We start from the raw sequence: 27,893 nt of genomic DNA, 5'->3' as shown, positions 1-27,893 counted from the left end.
CATTGCCTCTGTACCACCAGTGCCTGTCGGCATGCCAGGCACATGACAGGGGCTTGGAAAGTGTTGAGTAACAGAACATTTTCCAAACCTTCCCTGACTTCCCAGCCTGGACAGATTACCAGACTGGAATCCCTCACGGTAGTTAGCATCTAAAACAATGGTTGGCCAACCTTTTCTGTAAAGGGCCAAATTGAAACTATTTTCCCCTTGGAGGATCATATGCTTTCTGTGGTAACTACCTGGTTCTGTTGGTGTAGCATGAACACAGTCATACTCAACAGGTACACAAGTGAGTGTAGCTGTGTTTCAATAAAACTTTATTTCTAAAACAAGTGATGAGCTGAATTTGGCCCATAGGCCATGGTTTGCCAACCCCTGGTCTAGGAGATTCTTTGAAACACTTAATCATAGTCATGGATCATCTTCTTTTATGAGATTTCATCACTGCATGAACTGATGCTAATTTAACTCGGTCCTGAGCACGTTCTGCAAATCAACTCATGTGAAGCTCATGATACTTTGCTTCTTGCGCCACCTGCACTTTACAAACTGGAAAGCCCAGGCACAGACACCTGAGACAGCTTGCCTAGACCCATGCAGCCAGAGGCAGAGTGGCTCTTATGCAGGCAGCTAGAGGCCAGGCTCTTTGTCACTGTCTCAGAGCATCCCAGCAAGGCCTCAGGTGCCTCAGGTAAGTCAGGGACTGGACCAGGACCTGGCCTTTCAAGCCTGCCCCCAGCTCTGTTACTGGATTTTGGAAGGTGTTCAGCAAACACATGCTGCCCATAAAACACCATGAGGCAGGTGGTGTCTGCTACAGGAGTAGGGTCTTGGGCTCTGTGGGGACCAGGGGTCCTGTCTGCATATGGTTGCCACCTCAGCCCCTTTTAATTAGACCTAGGGCAGAGGACATGCTCGCCAAGCCATTTTCAAAAAGGGAGAGTATGTTTATTATGCCAATAATGGGAAAATATTGCTTTGAAGGTCAGAACCCAGTGCTATAAAATGATTCACATCACTGGTTAGAACTGCCATGGAACATGAACCGCATTTCAGAGCACTGACCACAATGCAGGGGCTAATTACACCAAGAAGACCTTCAACACACACGGCACTGCAACTCCAGGAAGGTCCCCAGCACAAGGTACTGATGCTGACACTTTTTTTTCCCTCCTCTACTTTGGCCATAGTTTAAAGACAGATTCTATAATGACTCATTAACTAACATGCAGATCAATCAAGCTCACAAAGCACCTTTCTGTGGCAGGAAAATGGCAGCACAAGAAATAGGCATTCTCAAAAAGGCACATTTGTATCCTGCTCAGACACCCAACTTAAACCCATTAGATAAATGAATAAACAAACCCATCATCCGGGACATAATTACTGAGCACCTGCCATGTGCCAAGCACCGAGCAAGTAGTTTCCTGTAAGTTATCTTGCTTGTCTGGCAGTTTAGTGCAGCATCTAAATGCTAAGGAATTGGTGCAAACTGTGAGTGCAAAGAAGAGAAAGATTGAAGGAGAGTGCATGGAAGAGGTGGGTGTGCTGGGTGGGCCTGGAAGTGTAGAACAAGGTGTGGGCTCGGTCTAGGCAATGCTGTAAGCAGTGACGTGGGAGCAGGGAGGGCAGCCAAGGCAGGGGAAGTTGGAGCTGAAGAAGAGGTGGATGAGCCTGCACCTGAATGGTACCCAGCAGCCACAACGAGCAGCCTGGACTTCATGGTCAAGTGGATGGGAAACTATGACTCAGTGTGAGGGGAAGACTGGAGGCAGAGAGATCAGGTGAGGGTTGGTTCAGGGTCCAAGGACAGAAGCTTGAGTCTGTATTGATGACAGTGAGTGGGTGGGGGACACCCACAGCTTGGTTACAGCCAAAGCTCTCAATACATGGCCACCTGTTCTGAGAATCACGGCAGGTGAGGTGGGACCACAGAGGACCACACCCAAGGCCCTAGAGAGCATCCCTCTTCTTGAGTGCCATCTGGGATCAGTCAAACAACAGGGTTCCAGGTCCTGCCACCTGTGCCTAAGATCTAGGTGAGTTGCTAGGTGAAACCAGCACAGAATGGTTTTTTGGAAGATGGAGTCCTAAAAGATCTAGGCTAAGGCTGTTTTGTGTAATGAAGGCTTTTGTTTTCTTTTTTTTTTTTATGTCTAATTTCCCTCTGATATTTTATTTTATTTATTTATTTTTTAATTGTTTTATTATTCATATGTGCATACAAGGCTTGGGTCATTTCTCCCCCCTGCCCCCAACCCCTCCCTTACCACCCACTCTGCCCCCTCCCTCTCCCCCCCACCCCCTCAATACCCAGAATGAGGGCTTTTCTACAACAGCCTCCTAACCTGGTAGCCTCTGCTGCCCATCCTTCACTCTGTTCCCCAAACTCTTACTGCTTCATTTTCACCTACAGCAGGGATTGCAAATGGTGGCTCTCTGGTCACATCTGACCCTAAGCTTGTTTTTATATGGCTCCTAGAGTGAAGAGAGGTTTTTTATATTTTTACAGCTAAAAACAAAAACTCACAACAAAGAAGAATATGTAACAAAGATCTCATGTGGTCCTCAAAGTCTAAAATGTTACTGCATTGCTCTTTACAGAAAAGATTTGCTGATCTCTGCCCAGAGCCATTAAAGGGACCTTCTAAGCCACCCAGCCATGAGAAGTGGGCTGTGGAGGTACACAGGAGACCATCCCTGATCACTAGTATCTCACATGGGACCAGCACAGAGAAGGCATGAATAAATGTTTGTTGAATGAATAAACAAGTGTACAAATGGACCAACAAACGTGCTGCTGACATTTGCACTAGCCAGTAATTTCTTGGCTGGAGAGTTATTTCTCAGTTCTTCAGATCTACAAAGGGAACAGTGACCCTGGTGATCCACAAAGAGTGAATAATCACAATGTTGTTATCTTTGGCTTTGAAGCTCATAGAATGAGCTTTCCTTTCCCTTTTCCTTCCATGCCACATCCTTCCCCTCCTTCCTTTCTTCCTTTCTTTCTTCCTTCCCTCCTTCCCTCCCTCTCTCCCTCCCTCCTTCCTTCCTTCCTCCCTTCCTTCTTCTCTCTCTCTTACACACACACACACGCACACACACAATTTTCCGTTCTTTTCTAGCAAAGGTGGATTGGCTTTCCTGATCATATCCAGAGGCTCATATGCAAATTGGATCATAGGTCTGGAGTTAACCCTGAGAAGCTATAAAACAATGACAGATGTGTGTAGGTCAGGAATGACACAGGTCTTGGTTTCAGTCCTGAGCACAGAAACATCATCAACTTTGCCCTCTTCTATGAGGTTGAGCTGAATGGTCCTAACCAAAAGAGGCCATAGTACCCCAGCCAGAACCTAGAGCCCAATATGGGTGAAGCCACATCCAGGAGCTCCTCCTCCATCAGTGGGTGACACATGCAAACCTCCTCCCTGCTGAGCACTGTGCCAACTGTGGGAGACTAAACATAAGGCTACCCTACCTTCCAGGCGCTTGGGACCTCAGGGGAAATGGATGCTAAACACAGTCTACCTTGGCATGCACACAAATGGTGCTGATAGAAAGTTGTAGGGGGAAGAAGGAGCAAGGCCTGGAGAAAATGAGGTATTAAGACTGCCTCCTGGGGGGATAGGAGTTTGCCTGGAGAAGGGAAGGCTTGGGGGATGGGATGTGCCCAGAGGTCTTAAGGGCCGGGTGTGTTTATGAACCAGAGTTGGGTAGTCCCCTGTGCTTTGCTGGGAGGAGGGACCATTATTTATCACAGTTGGGCTGGTCAGAGCTACTGGGGTGCTCTTTAAAATAAAGGTTATAAGCATTCACCCTAGACCCACTGAATCAGCTCCTTGGTGAAAAGGCTTGGGAATCTGGGTCTTTAAAGTGTCCCAGGTATTTCTATGATTAGCCAAATTTGGGAAATTTGGTAGGCAGATATTACATTAATACTTGTATTAGGTGAATAGTGTAAGGACTAAGGTAGCCCAGGGAAGGATTGGCAGTGCCTTGGACATCCCAGTCAAGGGGAGAAGGTGGAGGTTGCACTTGGAGTAGACCTGAATCATCTGCCCTGTTTTCTCCTTTCTTTGAATCTATGATGCTTTCAGGAGGACGGAGCAGGGCATTTTAATTGGTTTATTCCTAGTGTGTTGAGTATAGATGTACCCTGGGTCTGCCTCCCCAGTACAGCTAAGTTCTTCCAGCATCGTGGAGCCGTAAGCCATGAGCATGTGGCTTTCCCCACACCAGAGCAACTGCTGTCTGTGGGTCTGGGCATTCCTAGCTCCCTCCCAAGCACAGTGGATAGCCTAAGGGGTCTGGAATTCCAGGAAGGATTCTTGTACACACAGATGTACAGATGCCTGCGATGCGTAATCCTTCCCTGATGAGGAAGAGCCAAGTCACCCGGGTCCCAGTCCACACCCCTGCAGGCAAGCCTCTCAGCCCCTCGTGACAGCATCACTCTTTCTATGCAGAGAGAACCCTGTGTCCTCTTCCGCATCTCTTCTCGCATCTCTAGCACAGAACTTCTCTTCTCTCCACCCACTGCCTCCCACATCTCCACTCTCTACCTCTGTACTGTGCCCTCAGCCTGTGCACAAACTCCAGCCTCCAGTATTCTAAACCAACAAGTAATACTCAAAGTAGCCCAACCCTTCTCGCCATCCTCCTTCCCTCACGTGTTATTCTGCATTCTCCTTCCTTCATTTCACCACAAAATTCCCAAAAATGCTGTCTTCACTCCCCGGCCCCCAACATGTCACCTCCCTCCCTTCACTCCCCAGCCCACTGCTGTCTGCTGCTGCCCCCAGAGCTGCACTCTGAAAGGTCTCCTGTCAACGTCAAAGGCAATGGGCCTTTTCAGTCCTCTTCCAACAAGACTATTTTTGTCACTGTCACTATCAAGCATGTCCTAGTTGGAAATTTCCTGCTCTTCCATCTGGTTCTCCTCCTACCTCTCAGACTACATATTTCTGTTTCTTTCACCTGTAAGGATGCTTCTCGGTTCCAGTTTCTATCTCTCATTCTCAACTTTTCCCAAGAAATGCCATCCCTTCCTTAGGCTTCTGTTCTCACCCATGTGCTAATGAGATGACACCCAAATCTCTGTCTTGAACCCCAATTTATCCAGTTTCCAACCAGTGTATCCAAACACCACTGGACAAGCCACAGATACTTCAAAATGTACCATATTCATGTTTCCCTTTGCCCCTGCACAGTCTGTTCTTCCTTTTGCATTTCCTTTTTAACCCCACCCTCATTGGTCCAAAATAAAAGCTCTAAGTCATTACTCACGGCTCGTTGAATAAAAATACACCGAGCACCTACTACATACCAGGCACTGTGTCGGTCACTTGTGATCCAGTGTTGAATAAAACTCCTCTTCCTCCCTCAATCTCTCAAGACCCAGTCCAATCCCCAAATCTCTTTCATCTGTCTCCTCCTCCAAAGCCCTGGTTGATGGTTGCATTTTTCCTACTTGAGAAACTGCTTCAGCCTACTAATGGGTCTTGCTCTCCCATTGTCCTCCTCTTCTTCTCCACTGAGATACCGACTTCCAAGCCTACTCGTCCTTCCAGGCTCTGCTCAAATGTTGTCTTCTTTGTGAAAACTTCCTGTTAGTGGCTCTTTCCTGGAGTCCCTCTTGTACTCTGGATCTACCTTCATCAGCATTTATCTGTACTCAGTTTTTTTATTATTATTACTACATGCTTTATTCCTGGGTGCATGCCCCTCAAGGGCAGAAGCACCTACAATCAATAAATGATGACTGCTCATCTCATAAGCATGTGAACTTAGAAAGACTGTGCTTTTTGCTGAAGGAGATATCCTGAGGGACAGGTGAGACAGGACACACCTGTGTCTCACCTGTGGACCGGTTCATGAACAGGGTTAGGAACACAGATGTTTTTCACATTGTATGCAGGAAGGCAGCTTCTATTCCTCAGCTTAGACTTTGAGTTTCTAGCTTATACCCTCCCTCCTTGTCACATGGGTGTTTTCTGGTTCCTCTTCCACCTGGTATCAGGACAGGGACTCTGTTAGCCCCTCTGGTTTCTTTCCATTCTTCCTGAAGCCTACCAAGGACACATGCAGATGCTGGGAACAGCCTTCTGCATCCAAGGGAGTGCTTCTCAGAGGGGCTGGCTTCTGGAACCCCGGCTGGTGTGACAGACACTGGCCTAAGCTAAGGCCTAAGAGGAGTAAATCAAATTGTTCCTTGGAAAATTCTCAGGCCTCACACAGGTTTCCCCCTATACCTCACCTTCAAGTTCAAAAGAAAGAGAAGACAAGCATCTGTGACAATACCAAGAGAGAGCCCTCTGGTCCATAATGTAATAAGTTTATGCCAGTAAATCCTCCCTCTGGTCTAGCCTCCATCCTCCTCCCATATGGCTGAAGTATGTTCCCCACTGGCTAGGTTCACCAGGAGAGGGTTTAGTACAGGATGAATCCTTGTAAAGTGCTGTGCAGAGGAAATCTGCTTCCAGTGTTTCCAGAACGGTGGCCTTGGGCCACAGAATTTTGGAGTGTTGGGTAAAATTTAAAAGAGAATATTAAAAAGCTTTTTACAAGTTTGTGTTATGGGCTGAATTATATCCTCTTCAAATTCGTGTTGTAGCCCAAGGCCCCATGTGATTGTACATGGAGGCAGAGTCTGAGAGAGGAAGGTAAGGTTAAATGAGGTCACAGCATGAGGTTCTAGGGAGAATGGACTAGTGTCCTTATATAAGGTGGAGGTGACCTCAAAGAGCTCGCTCTGTGTGTGCACAGAAGCAAAGCCATGTGAAGACACAGTGAGGAGGTGGCCATCTGCAAGCTAGGGAGATAGTTCTCATCAAAAACCAAATTTGCTAGCACCTTGATCATGACTTCTAGCCCTCAGAAGTGAAAAAATAAATGTCCATTGTTTAGACCACCCACTGTCATGCTTTGTTACAGCAGACTAAGAGAAACAAACAGTAAAGAATACTCAGTCCACAGCACAATGAATATAGCGACCCAAAATGTGACTCAGAGCTTGAGGTTGGCTTGGATCTTAACTGCATCATCAAAATCTGGTGAATCTTTGGTTTGCAGGGCATTGTGGAGAAGACAGGACAGGAGCCAAAACTCAGGGTCCCCCAAGGTGGGGACTTTAATATGAGACCTTTGCATAAAGCAGTGTGGGGGTGACTGGAAATCAGTCTGTCTGCCTTTGACCTGTCACAATCACCCTCTGAGAGGACCTGGAGGCTGATTGTTTATCTCAGATCTTGACACTAAGAGTACAGAACACAAAACTCCCATCTCCATAACTGGGTCTTCACATGGTTTAGGTTTTTCATGGATGGCTTGAAACCTTTGTGCTGAAGAGGGTTCTGGCTGGTAATGCCCCCAGCACCAGGCAAAAGCAAAGGCAAACTTTCTCTGAAAGAAACCATCTTCTACCCAGGTCTCAAAGAATTCCCCAAATTTATGATCCTAGTCACACAGTAAAAAATTACACAACATAGAAGGAAACATGGGGGCTGGATGCCAGTGGCTCAAGCCTGTAATCCTAATTGCTCAGGAGGCAGAGATCAAGAGGATCACGGTTCGAAACCAGCACCGGGCAAATAAGTTTGTGAGGCCCTATTTCAAAAATATCCATCGCAAAAAGGGCTGGTGGAGTAGCTCAAGTGGTAAGAACATCTGCTTAGCAAGTGTGAGGCCCTGAGTTCAAACCTCAGTGCCACAAAAAAAAAAAAGAAAGAAAGAAAGAAAGAAAAGTGAACATGGTGCTAGGAGCCATGAGAGGTGAGAACAGACCACAAAATTAAATTTGCAAAGACTTTATATAATGGCATTGACAGACACAGAATATAAAATAAGTAGGCATGATATATTTAAAGAATTAAAGAAAGATTGGAGTAATAGACTATAAGATCTGGCCAAGAACATTTGACAAAGAACCAAATAGGACTCTGGAAAATAAAAATTACATTTGAAATTAAAATAAATCTTCAATGGGTAAATTTAACAGAGGTAAGATATGGCTGACTAGAGAATAAGTGAAAAGAAGAAAGGGATGGAAAATATGAGCAAGGTTAAGATACATCTAAGACAAAGTGAGAAAGATTAATACATCTTGTCAGACTTCTAAAAGGAGAAAAGAGAATAAAGGAGAAGCAACTATTGGAAAGATAATGGCTAAACATTCCCATGTTAAAAAAGGTACAATCCAGAATTAAGAAGCTTAATGAATTCAAACAGGATGAATATAAAATACCCACACCTAGAGACATGGCAATAGAGCTGCAGAACACCAAGGAAAAGAAAAAGACCATACAGCCACTCAGAAAGGCATCATCAATGGACAGACAATAAACTGACAGTGACAGTGGAAGCTAGAAGACATTGGAACAAATTTCAAAGGATTCAAATATAGACAGGGTTCTATAAGCACAAGCTTACCATCAGTAATAAAAAAGGTAGAAAATCCTTTGGGAATGCATATAAATTTTTAAATAACTCACGGTTAAACATGAAACAATGAAGGAAATTGGAAAATATTCAGAACAGGGCTGGGGGTATAACTCAGTGGTACAGCACTTGCCTAGCACGTGGAAAGCCCTGGGTTCAAGCCCCTGCTCTGAAAAAAGATTACAAATAAATAAAAGTCAGAACAAAACTACAGTAGAGATGCCGCATATAAAAATCTATAGGTGTGTAGCCAAAATAGTCCTTGGAGGGAAATTTATAGCCTTAGCTGTTCAAATAAGATTGAAAAATAATGGACTAAGCATAAAAGTAAGATGGAAAGTAAAGCAGAATAAACCTAAATATATCAGAGGAAAGGAAATAATAAAGAACAGAAACTGGTGAAATAGAAAATAAGCATATCAAAAGGTGTATTAATAAAAACAAAATTGGTTCTTTGAAAACATTAATAAATATGAAACTTCTGACAATATTGATTTTTCAAATGATACAAATTAGAAATGAAAAAGGAGGCAGGAACAGTAAGGGCAGGAATCATAATCACAATAAGAGACAGAATATACAACTTTATATCCAATACATTTTAGAAAATAGTAAAATGGACTAAACTATCCTTTAGCCATGCCAGATGCTATATCTATAGTCTAGAACTTTCCAACAAAGGAAACACCAGACTAGGATAGTCTTGCTGAAGAATTCCAACAAGATTTCAAGGCAAAAGTTACTGCAATTTTCCACTAATAACCCCAACGGATAGAATGGGAGGAAATACTCCTTAAAATCCTTTTATGAAGTCAGTGTTACCTTGACACAAAAATCTACAAGGCTAGTATAACAAATAACAAGTCAACCTCACTAACAAAATAGAAATAAATTATTGAATAAAATGTTAGCAAATCAAATATAGGCATGTATAAAATGCCAATACTAAATATCCAAGTTAGGTATCTAAGAATGATAGGTTGACTAACATTCAAAAGTCAACAAATGCAATACACTAGAAGAATAAAGAAGAAAAAATGATTGTATCAGTAGATACAGAAAGGTGTTTGATAAAATTTAGCATCTACTCTTAATAAAAGCTCACAGCAAGCATGGGTTTGAAATGAACTTCCCCAAGCCCTAAAGAATAATCTATAAATGAAAAATAAACAAAGTTGGGCAAACATCACACATAATGGTGAGGAAAAAAAGGGAAACATTCTATTTAACATCAAACCACAGCAAGTGTGCCCACTGTCGTTCCAATGATTTGACATTATATCTGAGGTTCTATTCCTATCAGTGAGGCAAGAAGAAGAACAAAGAGAAGGTATTGGATTGGAAAGGAAGAAACAAAGCCATCGTTCTTTCAGATGATGACTGTCTTTACAGAGAGCCTCAAATAATTCACAAATCAATCATTACAAGATAGTTGCTATTTCTAAATATCATCAAGAAACAGGCAGAAGATGCATATTAAAAAGATATGATTTATAATAGCAATGAGAAAAATATAATATTTATGGGTAAATATATGAAGAAATGTGTAAGATCTGTAATGGAAAAAAATCATACAAGTTTACTGAAAGCCATGAAAGAAGCCCTCAGCACGTAGAGAGATATCCTATATTCATGCATTAGAAGACTCTGTCACAGAGATATAAGTTGTCGAAATGACTTGTAGTTTTTTATATAATTAAAAAGAAAGATTCAAACAGGTTGTTGTGGACTTTGGCAAGATAGTTGTAAGATTTATGAGAGAAAAAAGGCACAGAAAAAGAGGAAATAAACATACAAAACAGATGTGTGTAACAGTGTAAAATTACACACACATAAATAAATTTTGAGTGACGTTAAGAATATATACATACAACATGAGTACATTTGTATGAACTTCAAATACTGGCCTACTAAACAATGCATGATAGGGACACACACTGAAGTGCTAAATGTAAATAAAAGCAAAGGAATAATAAATTCACAGTTGAGGTAATGGAAATGGAATGAGTAGAGATGACCAAAATGGCCAAGCATCACAAAGGTAACTGTGACTTTCTTTTCCTCCCTTCTCTTTTTCCTTATAACAGTGCAATGACTACACAGGTGTTTGAAGTATTGGCATTACTTATATGTTGCTTATATTTTATAAATATGCTCTTTGTTTATTCACTACTTAACAGAAAGTTTTTTAAAAAACTGTCTTCAGAGGAGCTACCACCATCAGGCTCTGAGTTTGAAATCCCTTGTAGACCAACTGTTCCCAACCTGGACCTGCCCAAAGGACCTCACCCTCACTCCCACCCTCAAGCTTACCTTGGCAGGATTGAGTGCTGTGATGATCCACACGCAGTGTGCATTGTTGTCATATTGAATAGGGAAATTGGGAGAGGTGATGATGCCCGAGGGGCCTCGAAGGTGGGCATCACACATGCGGGCTGCAGAGAGGAGATAAAAGAGAGGACTTGTAGTTTAGACTACATTCAGCTTCCCATCCCACCTCCCGCCTCAAGCCCAGAAGAGACTGAATCTGTACAGTCCCACCTCAGAAGTACCCAGCTTCCTGCATCCTTCCCTAAGAGTCCCCAGCAGGCTTAATGGGAAGTCACAGTATCTAAAGGTCTGGGTAGGGCAGGTAGACCCACGTGCCCTGTCCTGCTGCCCTGTAGGCAATGGTGAATTTCCACAGCAGGCCAAGCAACCCCAAAGCCCCTGCCCACCCTCCATATCCCCAATTCCACTGAGATCAAGCAGCTCATCTTTACCAAGAGGGTGTGGGCAGTGCCATTCACATTTGCTCTAAAACTAGGTGAGTCTCGGGGCCTGTCCTTGAGTCTCGGGGCCTGTCCTTGCTCTACTCACCTGCCTGTCCTTCTCTGTTTGCACCCCAATGGAGACCCAACTGCAGACCAGTTGAGTGCTACGATGGGCTCCAATCTGCTAACCTAGAAGGCTGACCTCATCCCAGGTCCTGCCGTCCCCCAGTCCCTCCCTTTACAATCTGACAGGCCTCCCAAAGTAGAACCTCAGGATGTTCATGTCAAGACCACTCCGTGGGGTTTCAGAATGTCTGTGCCCAAGGACCCAGCCCAATGCTGGGCACCAGAGTGACTTTAGTGCCTCTCTAGTGCTCCCTAAATTCTTCCCCACACTCAGCTCATGCCTGAAACAGGCTTTTGACTGGAAGCATAAAGATTCAAGGTGAATTAGAAGAAGTGCTCTACTCAAGTAGATATAAAGTGTTATCAATCACAGCTTAATCTAATTAAGCTCTTTAAAATAGCTTCTAAACTAATTAGATTAAGTAGTGATTGATCACGGTTAAGGAACTACATTGTACCTAGGTATTTGCTTCCTTTAAGAATGAGTGCTTGCGTCCTCGCCACTTCATTCTTCAACATTAGCACACGGCTATTTTTAATAAAGGGCTCTATGAGCCTGCTCTGTTGCTGCCCGCATGGCAAGTTATCCTAATTGTAGGTAAAATGCCTAACGGTAAAGAAAGAGTGAGCAAACTCAACAGGCCTTAGTATACAAAATGAAAGTGATGTCAAACCTGTTTTCCACTGATGAGCCCAAGTATCCTGAAGCATCATCTCTCCGTGTGGGGACAGGGCCATGATAAACCTTTCCCAGGAAAGCCAGAAGTTCTGGGACGTAGGCTCCCCAGCTCTCAGAGATAATGAATCTCTTTTTGTTTCATGTACTCATGCACCCCAACATTTGTTAAGTGCCTATTACAGAAAACGTCTGACACAGCCCCTCCTCCCTCAATGGCCCCCACCAGAGCAGGAGACAGGTCTGAGAACATTCACTACCAAGCAGAGCAAGTGTGTCACAGAGTTATTTGCAAGGGGCTTTGGGTCAGGATTGCTTCACTCTGGTGGTTTGACCACCACCACTCCCCACTGTCCTGCACCTGCAGGAACTGCTTCTCCCCCAACCTGAGCTCCACTATTGATTGAATGGAGTTTTAACTCCCTCGTGTGCACCTGATTGCTCTTCTAATTCTGTGCGGAGAAAGACAGAATGACAGAGTCACAGATTGTGCTTGACCTACCTGGCCCCTCGGGCAATGGCACGGTTTAGGGGAAGAGAGGCCAAGCTTGGGGCTTAACCAAGTTGGTCTCCTGTCACTTAATCCATTTGCTGGTTGTTTCAGCCTGAGTAAGTTAGAAAAACCTTTCTGATCCTACTCCTTCATTTGTAAAATGTGGTAGCACTTCACTGAAGTCTGGTGAGGATGGAATTCTATGGGAAGACTCAGCCCGGGGCCTGGGACAGTATCAAGATGCATCAAAAGGGATCAAGATCTACCAGACTCAGTGCAATGTTCATTCCCTCTCTCTTTGGCCAAGATTCCTCTCAAAGTTAAGGAGCATTTTTTCCACCTTTTCCTGAAGTTTCTTTACATAGGTTTTTTTTTTCCCTCCACCTACACTTGAGACTGACATTACTGAACAAATGAGAATAAGTTGGCATAACCAAAACCACAATCCCATCCCACTCTCGTAACGAGGACCTGGGGATTCAGAACTCTAGCCTTGCAGAGAATCCTTTAAAACTCCACTAACACCGTCTTCCACCTCTTCTGGAAGTCAGATTTTGTTTCCTTAAACCCTTCGCTTCAGACTCAACTTATTCTGCACTTCTTTCCAAGAATTAGATGATCTTTTCAGTCTGTTGAAAAATGCTAAAGGTAATTAGAGAGAATAGGTCGAAAGGCATTTACAGCTTTCAGGGCTTGGAGGGGTTTAATTAAATTATTGCAATCTGCAGACAGTTAGCATGCAGCACCTTAAAATTGGTTCTGGATGGAACACTAGCAACTTTTTCCTGCTGCTGTCTGGGCAAGATCAAGGGTCCTGCAGGCAGACAGGTTTCCCCTGGAGTAGTCAGTTCCCAGGATCCCACCAACAGATGGGAAGCTCCTTGCTGCAGCCCAGATGGGCTGGCAAAATGGCAGGTGCTCACACAAGGTCTGAATGAATGAATGAATGAATGCATTTTCAAGTTTGTTTGCCTTTTCCCATCTAGGATCTTTTGGAAAGCTTTGAGGCGAGACTTCTCCCAGACCTTCCATGCTTGGGTTCATACAGCCACTCCTTTTCCTTTGGGCATGATGGAACTGTACCACAGGGGAAAATATCCTACAGCATCATACAGAGACACCACCTGGACCCACAGCCAGTTCCAGCATTGAAACAGCTTGGCACCAAAGAAGGGAATGCTTCACTTTCCTTCATGCAAAGGCAGGCATGTACCTCTGGTCTCCTGGCTTCTCCCCAAATCTCATTCCCACTCCATTCCAGGTTCCCTTCTCTTGTTTCTCCTACTACTGACCTTCTTCCTGCCCTGTCCTCAGTCATCTGGAACCACCTTCCCTCCACCCATTCTAAGGAGGACCTATCTACTTGAAGCTGTGACATTTTCCAGAACCTCATGCTCCAACTCCTGCCCCCAAAGAAGCCATTCTCCCTCTCCCCAGACCACTGCTTCCTCTGTACCCCTCAGAGATCTTGTCTCCAACCCTCCTGCCAATATTTCTTTCCACAATTGTGTGTTGAACACCAGAACTCATATTCAACCTATCCAATGCTCTACTATGTTGACAATATTTTCTCTCTACTCATCAGCACCCATGAGTTCTGTCTTTACCTGCCTTATAGCCTTAGGTTCACTACTATGATCATTTTCTTGAAAACCCTCCAAAGTCCTTTGCTTCTCTTCCCTCTAATCACTTGCCTAGAAGTAATCAATTGTGGATAAGCCTTCTATCTACATTCTCCATGCCTGTCCCCATACAGTGGAGTCTTGCTGGAAAAAAATGCATGAGAAGGAAGATTGAAATCCATGATCACCCATCTCAAAAAATTCCTATGTATTACCCAGAGGTACTAGCACTTAGCTCGTTCAGCTCACTCTATTATTCTTCTCAAAAACCCTTGCATGCCTTCCACATGCTCCTCAAACTTCTCACCCTTCCCTTTACCACCCCTTACTCTTGGCTGATGACCTTGCTTCACTCTTTTTAGGAAAGTCATTTAGAAGCACCACTCCCCAAATATGCAATCCTAAGTGCTGATGTGCTTATCTTCTTCCTCCTGTTCTAAGAGAGGGGCTGCATCTTCTTTTCAAGACCAGTCCCTTTTCATGGGATCTGGTACCACTGCACTTTCTCTGTCCCAAGATCAACCACATCTGTGGCCATACCGAGAGCCCTGCTGTACTGGGAACAAGGAAAATTCAACTTTCAGAATTTAGATTCAATAATTCATTGTCCCCCACTCCCAACGTATACTCTCAGTGCAACTGCTGACCTACATTCTAGGTCCTCTAGCCCTCTGGCCCCCACATTTCTTCCCATCTACAGATGCCTTCCTCACCATTCTTGCTTCACACCTCATTATGGACCTCAAGGTCACACCCCAATACCTTCATCTTCCTTAATATCTTTGTATTTGCTTGGTGAAATTTAGATCAGTTTCCCATCTACTTTTCTGGTCTTAATCTTGGCAGCTGGTAGCCACCAAAAAATGGTGGCCTTATCACCGATTCATGGTTTGCCATCAAAATTGCAACTTCAATCTAAGTCGGTCTTCTCTCTTGCCCTCCTTTGGTTCTCTTGCCAATTTCTGCAAGGACAACCGCAAACATTCCCCACTTAGCTGGCTACTTTTCTGTTGTTATTACACTTCACCTCTGTGGAGTGTCTAACCCCATTGACCCTTCTCTTTCTCTGAAACACATATGCTCCTTAGCCTTTTCTCCTACCCTCTGACCTTCCTCAGTTTTATTCTTCTCTATTAACTCTTTCAAAGTAGTTTATGAATCTGGGTAATGGGTATAGGGGAGATCATTATACATTAATTGTAGCTTTTCTATAAATTTAAAATTATATCAAAATAAAGTTACCAAAAGAGGGTGGTAGAAGAGGAGAAATTTGACCTGGTTCCAAGCAACATATGACTCTGAAGGATGACTGGATGTAAATTTCAAACTGAAGTAGCCTAGAACCATTGGAGTCAGGGTTTGAAATTCAGTTCAACTGATTGGCTTTGTGCCCTTGGGCAAGTTGGCCAACCACTTGGAGCTTCAGCTCAACATGAAATATGGTCATTGCCACTTTTCTCATAAAGGAATTATGAAAAATGCCTAGTGTAATGCTTTAGACAAGTATAAATAGCTTAATAAATGGGAGCTTTATCATTAGCACATATAGGCAAGGGATTCAGGGACATTCTTGGGGCTGGAGCACTGGGGCATGTATTCTAGTGCAATCAGGGGGCCATCTCCACCTAAGTGGAGCAGAGAGGAGAGAGGAGGCAGGAGAGAAGAGAAAAGAGAAGAAAATACAATTTGGACAACAATAGCATTTATGGGGTAATCCCAGGAAGGCCACCAAGAAGGAAGACAGGCACCTGTAGCGATCATGACATTCAACCAACCTAATTTGTACCATATTGCCCATGTTCCACTCCCATTTCACAGATGAAGAAAAAGATTCAGAGAAGTTCAATGATTTCCCCCTGTGCCATATGGTTTGTTAATAGTATAAATAGAACTTAAACTTAGGTCTCTGAGCCCCAAGTCTGCTGTTCTATTCACCCAAAGAGGCTTTATTCTAAATAAATGCATACACAGAGAGAGTTAGCCACTAAGGAAAAATAATTTATGGTCTTCTATTAATTGTTGACTTTGTGAATGAGTACTTGTACGTATCTTATCTGGGGCTGGAACTCATCCCCTACCCTCCATTCAACACCAACTTGTGGCTACAAGAAACCAAGTCTTGTGGTTGTTCATTTGGTCCTCTTCTGGATTTAACAATGAACACAGAGCCCCAGGACTACCAGAGTGGAGGGGCTGCTGAGAGTGGTAAGGGAGAGGGTGACTCTGAATCTCCTGGTCCACTTTAATCAGAGAAGCTCCACTTGTATTGTTTTATTTACTGGGCTTCTGCAAGAGCTTATTTTTACCCCCGGGCTTCATATGAAAGGCCCATATTTCATGTCCTGCTTCTGTGTGGGGCTTCACAGAATTCCACATTGCTTTCCAAACTCCATGAGCAAGACTTCTTAGGAGTTGTATCAGAAGCTTATTTCTTATGGTAGGAGGGAAAGAAAAGGAAGGCCTGTGCATACCTAATTTAAAATTCACAAAAATGAGGGCACAGTTCCATATTGCTCATTCATTTCAATCACCAATTCATTCAGGTGGCCCTCAAACATTTATCAAGAACCTATTATTTGCCAGGCCCCATATTTTAGTAGAATTAATTGTGTGGAAAATGAATATTTAAAACCAAATCATATTTTAAATACATTACAGGGAAAATAATACCACAATGTATGATGGCCAATGTTTTTTAAATGTGATCTTTTGGTAACCTGATTCTCAGCAGAGCATCTTATAATTGAAAGACTTTTTTCCCTTTTTATGGTTTAAATGGGGTCCACCTAAGATCTCCTAAAAATCATAATTAGAATAGCAATTCCAATTAATTAAAAACAAAAGATTTTAAAAGAGAAAGCTTAAAGACTGCCAAACTAAAGAGACCTTTGCATCTAATATGGAGCTCTGCCCTCGACCTGTAGGGAAGCTCGGGACAGATTAGTGAAGTCCAACCCAGGAGCCTTGGCCTTTTCTGTCTCTCTCACAATGGCCTATGGAAAGGAAGCAGCTGTGCTGCGAACCCATACTTCACCAATTGGTGCTGGTCACTTAGAACGTGACTTATTTACATTTCACAATCACCAGGCAGGGCAGGTTTTTCTGCCTTCACAAATAAGGACCCTGTGGCCAAAAATGATGAATGAGTTGACCCAGGACCAGCGAGCTAATAGGTGGCAGAATTGTGATCTCAACTACTCTATGAGACTCCCAAGTTGTGTGAGTGTTGGTTCTAAAAGAACCAACAACCTCTAGAGGCTAAGGTTTGCTCTGGGGCTTGAACTATGTACCAACTATGCAGCAGGTTAATCTAAACAGGTATAAACATAAAACATCACAGACATACTAACACCACTTCTAAATGAGCACTGTTAAGTTCATTGCCTCATCTGGTTCTCAAAGTGAGGCCATGAAGTAGTGTCCTAGTGTCACTGTAATTTAGTAGGGGGGAAAATGAGATTTAGAGAAGTGAAGAAATTGGCCCAAAGACACCCAGCTAAGGAAAAAAATAATGGTTGGATTTGAACTGTATTTCTCCCCCTCCCCCCATCCTCTTCTACAGTGGCCAGGATGGACAAAGCTTAGTCCAATGGAGCTTAATGAAAGTGTAACAGAGAATTTAGTGTCAAGAGCACTAGAAATGGCTTGAATGGGACAGACAACATGTTTGAGAAAAGGATGAGCATATTACTTAATGGACTTCCTTCTAAAATGACAGCCTTCCCTACCATGAGCATGTTCATGTAAACAACCACATTACAAAGAACAACCTTCCTCTGAGGAAAAGGTCTTGGCGAGAGATCAGATCCCACCGGTGCCTAAAGGCATTGCTGTTCTGGCTTCTGGAAAGGAATTTTGTAACGGCAGATTGGCCAAAGGTCCCTTGGTTCTCAGACTGGATGATTCTATGCCTCTCTACACAGCAGGTGTCTTGGCTCCCTGCAATTGGAGTGGTGTGCTGTGCAATTATTCATTTACTCAACACATGTTATTAAGCACCTACTGTGTGCTGGGCTCTGTTTCGAGTGGTGGCCAAAATAGAAGTCCTGGTCTTATAGAACTCATATTCTAGCTCCAGGATATTTATCTTCCTTCTAGTACTTGCTGATTCACAAAGTGTTTACGTATCTCCAACTCCAAATGATGCTTCACATTAAACAAGAGAAGTATAGGGTATGCACTATTAGTTATGTTTGTAGGTAAGAAAATAGGCCCAGGGAAAATAGGTGCTTTGACCAATTGTTTAGAGTTATGCTCAGAATTCTTTTGCTTGTTTGACTTTTAAAAATAGGGTAGCAATGTAAAATCTTTGAAATAATATAGTTAAAATTAATGGAAATGCAAAGTACATTATAACCACTGGCCACATCACATTGAGAGAGGATGAGTAAGTCTCAGGCTTATTTGAAAGATATCTTCATGACCCACTTCCAGATCCCTTACTGGCATATTTAAAAAGGGAGATGAGTTTCAGCTCCAACTTTGTACATTCCTCAATATTGTAACTACCTGTTTTGTTTGTCACTCACTTTCACTCTCTTACTCTGGATGAATTTTATCTTGATGTATGTGCCTAAAGAGAAGCAAAGAATCTCCTTGGGTTGGAATGATCCAGAATACAGCTGTACAGTGGGCAACCCACCTTCTCTCCCAGAGGGGCACTCAGGAGAGCCTCTGTTGGCTTTTCAAGACTGCCTAACAGCTTTGTGCTTGACGGCCCTGGGGAGTGAGGCCAGGAGCTCCTCCACTGCAGAAGCAGTGGCTGTCCTGCTTCAATGGAGGAGTACACTTAGGCCCACTGTTTTCAGATTATTGTGTATGGGTCAGGGGAAGGAGGTGAGGCCAGTCTGTCCTTGGTTCATGTGATACCCGGGAATGTGGGAGGCAGGTATGAGGTTAGAAGAGGCCACAGAGAAGCCTTTTGATACCATGGTCCATGTCACTCCTGTGTAACTAAGAGCACTGTCTCAGAAGTGATGGGTTTGTTTATTGCAGAGTGTTGGCAAAGACACAAGAGCGTAGGGATAGAGGACTCGGGAGGTATATGTGTGATAATGGAGGGATTCAAGGTGACGGTATAAAAGATGACTTCCTCTCCTATTTAGGTGTGGCTGTGGTGTCTTTGTGTAATGAGCTAGCAACCTGTTTCATGTTTGCCTGCCTCACCCATAAGCTGCATAGGCAAGACAGGAGCCATGTCTATCTCTCTACCTTTGTGTGTCCTGATTCTAGTACAGGCTTTGATACAAAGAAGATGCCAAATAAATATGTTAATTAGTCAATAAACATAGTACCCAAGGCCCAGGGAGCAATGAGGGAGCAAGGTGAGCTAGCCTGGATGAAAGCCCAGGTCCCAGGTGCTGGCAGTGGGCTTCATCATCCGTGCCCAGCCCACCTTTCTGGGCAGCCTCCTTTCCTTGGGGTACCCTCACCTCGGCAGACTGGCCTGTGGTCGCTCCAGGCTGCAAACATGTCGCTCACTTTCATACAGGTGATCCGCTTGGACCCTTGCAGGTCGTAGCCCTCGTTACAGGTGAACTGGACACTGGATCCTAACCTGGGAGACAAGGTATATCTATGAGCTTCCTCCCTGGGTCTGCCAAGCCCTGCCCGGAGTCCTTCCTGGTTCATCCAACAAGACCCATGGGGAATGCTATTTCTCCTTCTGGCCCTGAATCTCTACTCCACTCTTTATCACCTAAAATCTCCGTAGGAAGAAGGGAGACCATTTAATGGTTTTAGGATTGAGTTAAAAGGTGACTTTGTGAACAGAAGTGATTCTCTGAGATAAGTATCAATTAAGGCAGCTAAGAGTGGGTGGATGTTACCCATAAACTATGATAAAATGGAAGGTAATGGGGAGATGCCTTGATACTTTGAAACTTTGCAAAATGCTCAGTCCTGGGGTCTCCTAGATGATTGCAGGCATAAGTTGCTGGCTGCTTTGTCATTACTGAAGACAGCAGCCTTTTGAATCCTGGTACATTGGTAAAGGACTGAACCAGGAGAGAATGTCAAAGGCCACAGCTCTTTCCAAGCAAGGGTCACTTCCTGCATCCATACCATACTCTTCATCCCACCTCCAGGAAGACAAGCCCTATTTTCCACCCAACCATGACCTCCCACCCTTCTTGCAATCAGAAAGTTCCCAAATAGATCTTACCTGAAATCCGAGCCTAGTCTTTTGCCCCTTTCAGGTATGCCAGGGTCTGGACACATATTATGTCCTTGGGACACACCAACCTGAGTTACTACAAGGCAAAAAAACAGCACATATATAGATGGATAGTCACAGGAAGACACCAGCCAAGGCAGTGTCTCAGGGTGGGAGGAGGAGGCAGAGACAGAGTGAGGCCCTGCTCCACTGGGGCTCTTTGGAGTGGCTGGGGTCTGATGGACTGGGCTTTCCTGAGTGTGAAAGATAGGAACTGCTTCTGACAAATTCCTTCACGAGCAAAATCCAAGTGAAATTCATTCAGAGCATGTGGGCTCCGAGACAGCCTTCCCCCCAACCCCCACGCGAACATCTATCCTATTCCCTCATCCCACACTTGCGGCCAGAGATGGACTGTCCACAGCCCCTGGTGACCTCCCCACCCTGAGCTTCTGATCCAGGGGTGGAGACTCTAGATGAGATGAGCCCAACTCCCAACCCCAGCCCCAAATGGAGAAATGACTCAAAGAAAGTTAAATAAAAGGTGGATGCATGATCAGAAACAGTAAAGAATGTAAGAGAAAGCTGCAGTTGGAAATTCAAAGCAGGGACTTTAGCTCAAATATAGATTTTTTCTGAGACCCCATTTCCCATCAGACACTTGTCAAGCCAGAGTAAGCAGTAACAAGAGTACTCCCTCCAACCCACCCAATGCCACCAGTCAAGGACACCGAGCAGACATGGCACCTGTGGTGGCTCTGGCAGGTGGTGTGCCAGACACCCACCAATGCCAGACTCCATTTACAAAACCATATGCACAGTGGTCTGGGCTAGAGCAGAGCTTGATCCGGAGGCGGCGGATACACACATGGTACAGACGGAAGGCAACTCTCCAGTCTCTGCCTGGTCATTGCTCTCAGATGCTCATGTTGATGAGGCTGGAATCCCTCACACCTCTGGATTATTGGCCTGGGTGATGACTAGGAGCTGGAACCAGGCAGACAGCCTGGCTAGAGGAGTTACATCCAAGGACTCACCAATCCTGTGATTCCATCAGCAACCTCTGGATGAGGGATCACAGGGCATCTGGAGCAAAAGTCCCCAAGCTTGCTCATGTCCCTCCCCTTCTACTCAGTGTCAAATAATGTGAGCAAAGTGCTCCATCACCACTCATCCACTCTCTCACTCCCTCACATAAGCACACAGCAAGCATTTATTAATCACCTACAGTGTACAAGGCCTTCTTTTAGATACTGTTGAAGATGCCAAGAGTAATCAGATAAGACCACTGTCCTCAAGGGAAGACATGAAACATGGAAAGGAATTAGTGAAGCATGGTGGGGAGGTGATGAAGGATGCCACTACAGAAGGAGGGCCTGTTTTGTGTTGCTGGGAAACATGTGAAAGGCTGCACGGAGGAGGTGCACTTGACATGCACTTTCTAAAAAGGTAAGATTTGGACACATGGGGACAGAGTGACAAAGGCAGACACTCAGGTATGGAAGTTGAGGTAGAAACATAGAAACAGAACTGGGGGTTGCTCAGTGTGGCCAGAGTATAGGGGACATGAAGAGCAACAAGGAAATTGGAAGATGAGGTTTCAGAGGTCAGACTCAATCTTTAGGGGTTCGAGTCTGATCCTGAGCACCACGGGCAACCAATGAAGAGTTCTGAGCAGCAGAAGGGCTGGTGAGATCTGGATTGCTTGGTTGTTCTCCAGTGAGGATAGCTGGGAAGTTCTGTGACTGTTGAGGTCAAGGACAAGAGCCTGGTAGTGAGGATAGATATGAGATGATAAGAATGAATATGGGAAGGAGAATCACCAGGGATCATGGAAGACACCAGAGATCGAGGAGGGGAGCAGGGGTCTTCCTGGGCCTAGGCCCAGAGAGGATGTAGTGATTGATGGATGTAGGAAGGTGGAGAGTCCCATTTTAGATCTGCTGAATCTGAAGTTCATTTCAACAGGCAGAGGCCTGGTCTAGACCCTGTTCCAATTTCCAGGTAGCTCAGGTTCTGGCTGGCCAAGGGAACCTGAGGATTAGATAGACTGCACACTCATGCCAGACACCAGGCATCCTCTTTGTTGTGTGGCAATGCAGGCAAGCCTCCTGGGTAGCCTCCCTTTCTCCAACTCTCCACACTGCCACGTTGAAGCTGGTCACTCCCACTGAATGCTTGTCCATCCCCTTCCTTGCCAAGCCTCTACCATCAAAGCTTTCATACCCTAAACTTAAAGCCATCATTCCCTCCAAACCAGAAACCTTCAGGTCACTTCCCAAGATGGAAGTGACATTCCCAAGGCAGAGTGAGCTCCTGTTCCCCAGAAGTCTTGGTGTTTTGCAAGTAAAGGAAGGAAGAAGATAACTGAGACCTCCAGAATGTCCCGGATGGAGGGGTGGTGGGAACCATGGACCTTCTCTCTAGAGAAGAAGCTTTGTCATAAGAAGGGAGGGCAGCCCTGTGCTGTCCTTACTGGTTTCTGTGTTGGTAGGCCAGCCCCTCATGCAGCCTTGGTGATCCAGTCCTACTATGGACTTCCAGCTGAGTCCCCATCTTCCTTAGGTCCTGCCTATTTAACTGCTCACAGACCACACCCATCCCAAGGTCCCTGCCAACCACCACATGGGAACCACCCAGTCCCTCACGGAACCATGAGAAAAATCAGCAGTTCTCACCCTCTTATTTCTCCCTGTCATTTAGTATTGATACCAACAAGGAAGCAGGCAGAGCAGAAGACTGACAGATGACATTGAGACTGGACCAGAGAGGAGGGACCGTAGCCAAGTTTACCCATTGAGCCAGCCCCCTGACACATGGAGCAGACCCATTGCTCCCCTTTAGTCAGCCAGCCCCACAGGAGGCTCAGGCACCACTCAGGAAGTCATAAACCCAGTAGTGACAGTGCCCTCTTCCAGGGCTAGTAACAGCAGTCCCATAAGGAACTTTGAGGCTCTCCAGGAAACAAGCAATCCCCATGAACATGTTACAGTCTGACTTCTAGAGGCAAGAGGCATTTCTCCTTTTTTACTTCCAGCCTTCACTGGCCATTTAAACCAGCTGCTAGGGTCATAGCATTGGTTGGTATTGGTTCCTGAGGGGTGAGAACAGAGTATAATCCTATCCAGCCCCGGAGGGCCCCTATGGTGAGGAAAAAGCTGTGACATGCTCAAAAAGGCAATGCCTTCCTCCCAAAGTGAAGGGAGACATGGCCAGGGGGTGGCCAGGAGCAAAGACCAGGGGTTCATGGTACTCATGAACTCTCTGGTAAAGGCAATCAGCAGGGTCCATTCCTTGCCTGAGTCCAGGACGGTTGTCCACAGAGGATTTGAGTAGAACACAAGGCCAGACACCTGCAGACATCTGGCTCCCTACCTCTGAGCAGCTTCAGTCACACCCAACCCCTTTCAGGGAAGTCTTACACTGGAGATCAAACATTCTTGGGAAAAGGATGCACATATTTTTGAAGAGTGTATTATTTCCTTAGAATAAGGCTTCCTCATATTTCTGGGGAAATTTTAGGTATCTCTGAGTAAGCAATGAAAACCATGGAGCCCATGTGTCCCAACATCACATGGAGTTCTTCAGCTGATCTGTGGACCTCCTGAAGTCCTAGGTCAGGACAGCCCTTCTTAGAGCCAATAGCTTCCTTGAGAGGAAGGCAGAGTAGGCTTTGCATCCCCATTCTACAGATATAGAAACTAAGACATAACTGTCTGGGGTAACATAACTACCTGAAAACACAACTGAGATAAATGCTTGGTCTTCATACACAGGGCCATTTCCCTAAGTTTGCCTGTGGCTCCAGGGCAAAGTCTGAAATTAACTCATGTTGGTCCCAGTTTATCTGAACTCTGTGGCTACTGAAAGAGGATGAGGGTTGGGTCACAAGTGGAGCCTCTCCACATTCCTGGGCTGGTCCTGGGCTCCCCTAGGGACCTTCCTCATTCCCTAAACCCATAGTCAAGCACAGAAACAAGACCTCCTGGCTGCCCTCTGCCATCCAACCCCCTCAGGCCAGGGTCACCAGAGATGTTGGCCCTTACAGCTATACCCAGTAGTCAGTGGTACTCTCTGCACTCCGAGGGCTTAAAAATCAGAACAAGTCCCCAAACTCAGACTCATTCTGGTCAGGGCCAGGCATCACCTGCCTCTGCCCCTAGTCTTTCCTTGACCACACCCACCAGCACAGAGCTTGGGGACCCCATGACTCCACTCTCAGTCTCTCCTCAGAAAGTACTTCTAGCAACTGAAGAAAAGTGAGTGCAGGGAGATGAGATGGAAGGAGGGTAGTAGGGGAGGACAGGGACCCAGGCAGGTACAGAAAGAGAAGCAAAGAGCGAAGGCAAAACAGAGAGGCTGAGAAGGGTGAGGGCAAGTGGGAGCAGAGGAAAAAGTGGAGGGAGGTGGAGGACAAGAGAAGCAGAAGGGCACGGAAGGGAAGGAAAACCAGAGGGCAGTCATTTTGGGGACCAGGGCAGGCTCCCTGCACTTGCCTCCAGAAGGAAAACAGAATTTCTAAAAACAAATCTCGTGTTTTCAAGTTCAGCCTCCCTAGGTGGAGTAGGGACGTCCAGAATCTTCCCCACCCATCTCCTGTGCTCTCTTTCCAAAGCCCCTCAGCACAGCTCCCATCAAATGTTTCCAGGGTGACATTCCAGACTATTCCCCACCACTGGACCCCTTTTAATCTTCTGAACACAGGTGGTCCTCCCTGTGCCCAAGCAGGGCATCCCCTGCACTTTCCCATCACTCGGAGAGGCAGGTACTTCACCCCGAAGTCCTCCCTCTGCCCAGCCACGTCCAGGACCCTTGGAGGCAATTAGTAGGCATGTCTCTTTCTCCTCCCTTTCTAATCTGGCCTTGAGAGCTGGAATTGGGGCCCTGCAGCACCCCAGATCCCAGTCTGAGGTTATCACTCCTACTACAGGAGTCAGAAAGGACTGTCTTAGCAGGTGGAAGTGATTCAAAAGGAAAAATAAAGAGAGAAATGTAGCAGTAATGACTCCCTGGACTGCAGTTCGAATGGGAGGTGAGGGAAGACGAGGAAGGAAGGAAATGGAAGGAGGAGAGGACAGGCCTGGGGCTGCTTGCAGGCTGCGGGTCACAGTGTCCACGCACAGTGCCTGGGACAGAGGGAAGCAGGGGTGAAGGAAGTCACCCAGTCATCTGGCTTCCCCATGGTCACAGCACCTGTGGGTCTGACCCGAGCAAGAGGCCCTGTGGCCTGGCAGGCGGACGGGTGGACACTTACACACAGATGTCTTCTGGTTGTTGTCTTTGCTGGGCATCAGCTTCACACCTCGAGACTTCAGCTCGATTTGCTTCTTGACTAGAGAGGAGGTAAGAGGAAAGACAGTTTGAGTTGCTCTCTGTGACCACGGACAGGGTCTCTGGTGAATGTGTCCCTCTCTTGGCCTGGGACATTCTATGGGAAGGAGGGGTTTCAAGCCAGAAGTTCCTCCGGACAAGTATAACATTCAAGGACAGCAACATCCAGACATCCAGGGATTGTTGCTAGGAAGGCTGGCCCTCTTGGGAGGGAGAAAAGGTGCTCTCCCTCCTGGTAGGCTTTGAGGGGCTCTGGGACTCCCCCACTGGCCTCAGATTTTGGCCAAGATTTTGCCACACTACAGTGTTCGGCCAGTTCCTCAAAGAACGTCTCATGAGTATCCACATAGGAAGTCTTACAGCTTGCTAATTTGTATTTATAGTGTCCCCCAAAGCCCATGTGTCAAGAGCTTGGTCTCCTGCTGTGGCGCTATTGAGAGGTGGTCAAATCTTTTGGAAGTGGAGCCTTCTGGGAGGAAGTTAGGTTATGGAGACTGTGCCCTTGAAAATGACTTTGGGACTTGGACCCTTCCTGTGTCTGCTTTTGCTCCCCAGCTGCCATGAGGTGAGCAGTTTCCTCCACCATGTGTTCCCACCACGATGTACTATGCTACCTTAGGCCAAGCAACAGGGTCAAGCAACCACAGGCTGGCACCTCTGAAGCCAGGAACCAAAACAAAACTTTCCTCCCTTTTTAAGTTGATTTATCTCAGGCATTTGTCATAATGATGAAAAGCTGAATGACACACAGCCCACCCTCTGCACTTCTCCTCTGTAGATTCTGCCCCTGCCCATTTTCTAAGCCAGCCCTGACAGTGTGAGAGATTAGTTTATAAGCCCAAATTATCCCCTTCCCTGTATCCACCCCCTCTGTGATATGACTTTTATAGTTATATACCTCATTTCAGAGGTATATAACCATCCCTTGACCTTGGGCTTGGCCATTGGAAATATGGAGGCCTTGACATGTATGGAGGCTCCAAAATCACCTAAGAGTTCAGGCTTGCCCTCTTGCATCTCTGCCATCATTGTGAGCAAACATGGCTGGTTCCAGGAAGATGAGAAACACATGCAGTAGAGCCGATAGGCCTAGCCAGGCCTGACCTACATCAGCTGATCTTGTGGGAAGGGGAAGCTGAGTCCTGGAGGTCACTGAGGATCACTGGGTCTCTCAGGTGGGTGACTGATGGATTCAATATGGCTTTGACCCTATCCGGTCCACAGTTCTTTGGAACTTTGCTAAATAGCATGCAGAGGACACCTGACCTCCATGATTCCAGAGACCTCTCTATCCATCAAACTCCTTTGCTTGGCTAACCCTGTTCACCAGGGCATTCTGTTGCTCTCCAAGGGCTTCATACCATCTCTGCTTATATTCCTTGGCCATCTGTCCAATCCCAAATCCCCTGTGATATCTTCCAGCTGGCCTGCCGACTCAGTCCTGCTATGACTCTTGCCCAGCAGTGGTGACAACTGTGACCAGATACTTCCTATGTGCCAGGCCCTGGGTGCTTATCAAGTTCTTTACTTGAATCTGCTGCATTGGCTCCTCTCACTCTCTCTCTCTCACACACACACACACAATTCTCCAGTAAATCCTGTCAAATATAACCTAGATGCAACCACTTTTCACAACCTTGGTGTCTGCTATCCTGGTCCAAGTCTCCCATACGTTTCCCTTTGTTATCATGGCCTCCCATCTTCCATCCTTGTCCCCATAAGGTTTGCTCTCAGCACAAGAGTCAAAAAGATTCCATTAAAACATAAATCAGACAATACCACATCTCTGCACAAACCTCTTCAGCAGCACCCCCTTGCTCCTAAGAGTAAAAGTCAGAGTCTTTAAATATCCCACGAGGACCAATCTGCTTTCCCTGCAAACTTTCTGGCCCTTTTCTTGACCTTGATCACTCTTTTCCAGACTCCCAGCCTCCCCGATGCTCCTGCAATATGTCAGACATATTGCTGTGGCCTTCTTGTTCCCTAAAATGCTTTCCCCCATAGCTGTATGACCCAAGGTCTTCTCCCCTTGCAGTGATCGTGGAACACGCACTTCCTTACTGTGGCCTTCTCTGACCACTCACTCCTTGAATATGATACCTCCATCCTCTCCCTACTTCACCTCTCTACTTTTTTAATATACTAGCTCATTTACTGGGGTATTTTCATCACGCCACATAGCAATGTAAGCTCCACCAAGGCAAGGCTTTTTCTTCACGGTAGTATCCTCAGTCCTAGAAGAATGCCTGGTTCATACACAGCAGGCCCTCAGGAATCATTTCATTTGGTCTTTAAACTT

At 45.5% G+C, this 27,893-nt stretch overlaps 1 protein-coding gene across 4 annotated transcripts in view; it reads right to left on the bottom strand.

The window, feature by feature from the left end:
- The window catches only part of Csmd2 (CUB and Sushi multiple domains 2), a 546,763-nt gene that overhangs the window by 242,827 nt on the left and 276,043 nt on the right, over window positions 1-27,893 (bottom strand). For 3 of the 4 annotated variants that reach the window (XM_074080637.1, XM_074080635.1, XM_074080636.1), the window contains exons 7-10: window positions 25,518-25,595; window positions 20,273-20,360; window positions 19,542-19,666; window positions 10,753-10,874 (exon numbers count right to left, since the gene is read on the bottom strand). In XM_074080637.1, coding sequence (XP_073936738.1) covers window positions 10,753-10,874; window positions 19,542-19,666; window positions 20,273-20,360; window positions 25,518-25,595 — 413 coding nt within the window. The remainder of the gene's footprint in view (window positions 1-10,752; window positions 10,875-19,541; window positions 19,667-20,272; window positions 20,361-25,517; window positions 25,596-27,893) is intronic. The other variant, XM_074080638.1, reaches the window with a different exon arrangement.

The sequence above is a fragment of the Castor canadensis genome, chromosome 7 (genome assembly GCF_047511655.1).
Source record: "Castor canadensis chromosome 7, mCasCan1.hap1v2, whole genome shotgun sequence".
In the NCBI taxonomy this organism is placed as follows: domain Eukaryota; kingdom Metazoa; phylum Chordata; class Mammalia; order Rodentia; family Castoridae; genus Castor; species Castor canadensis.
Note: the sequence above shows the minus strand (reverse complement) of the source record. Positions and strands in the feature narration are given on the sequence as shown.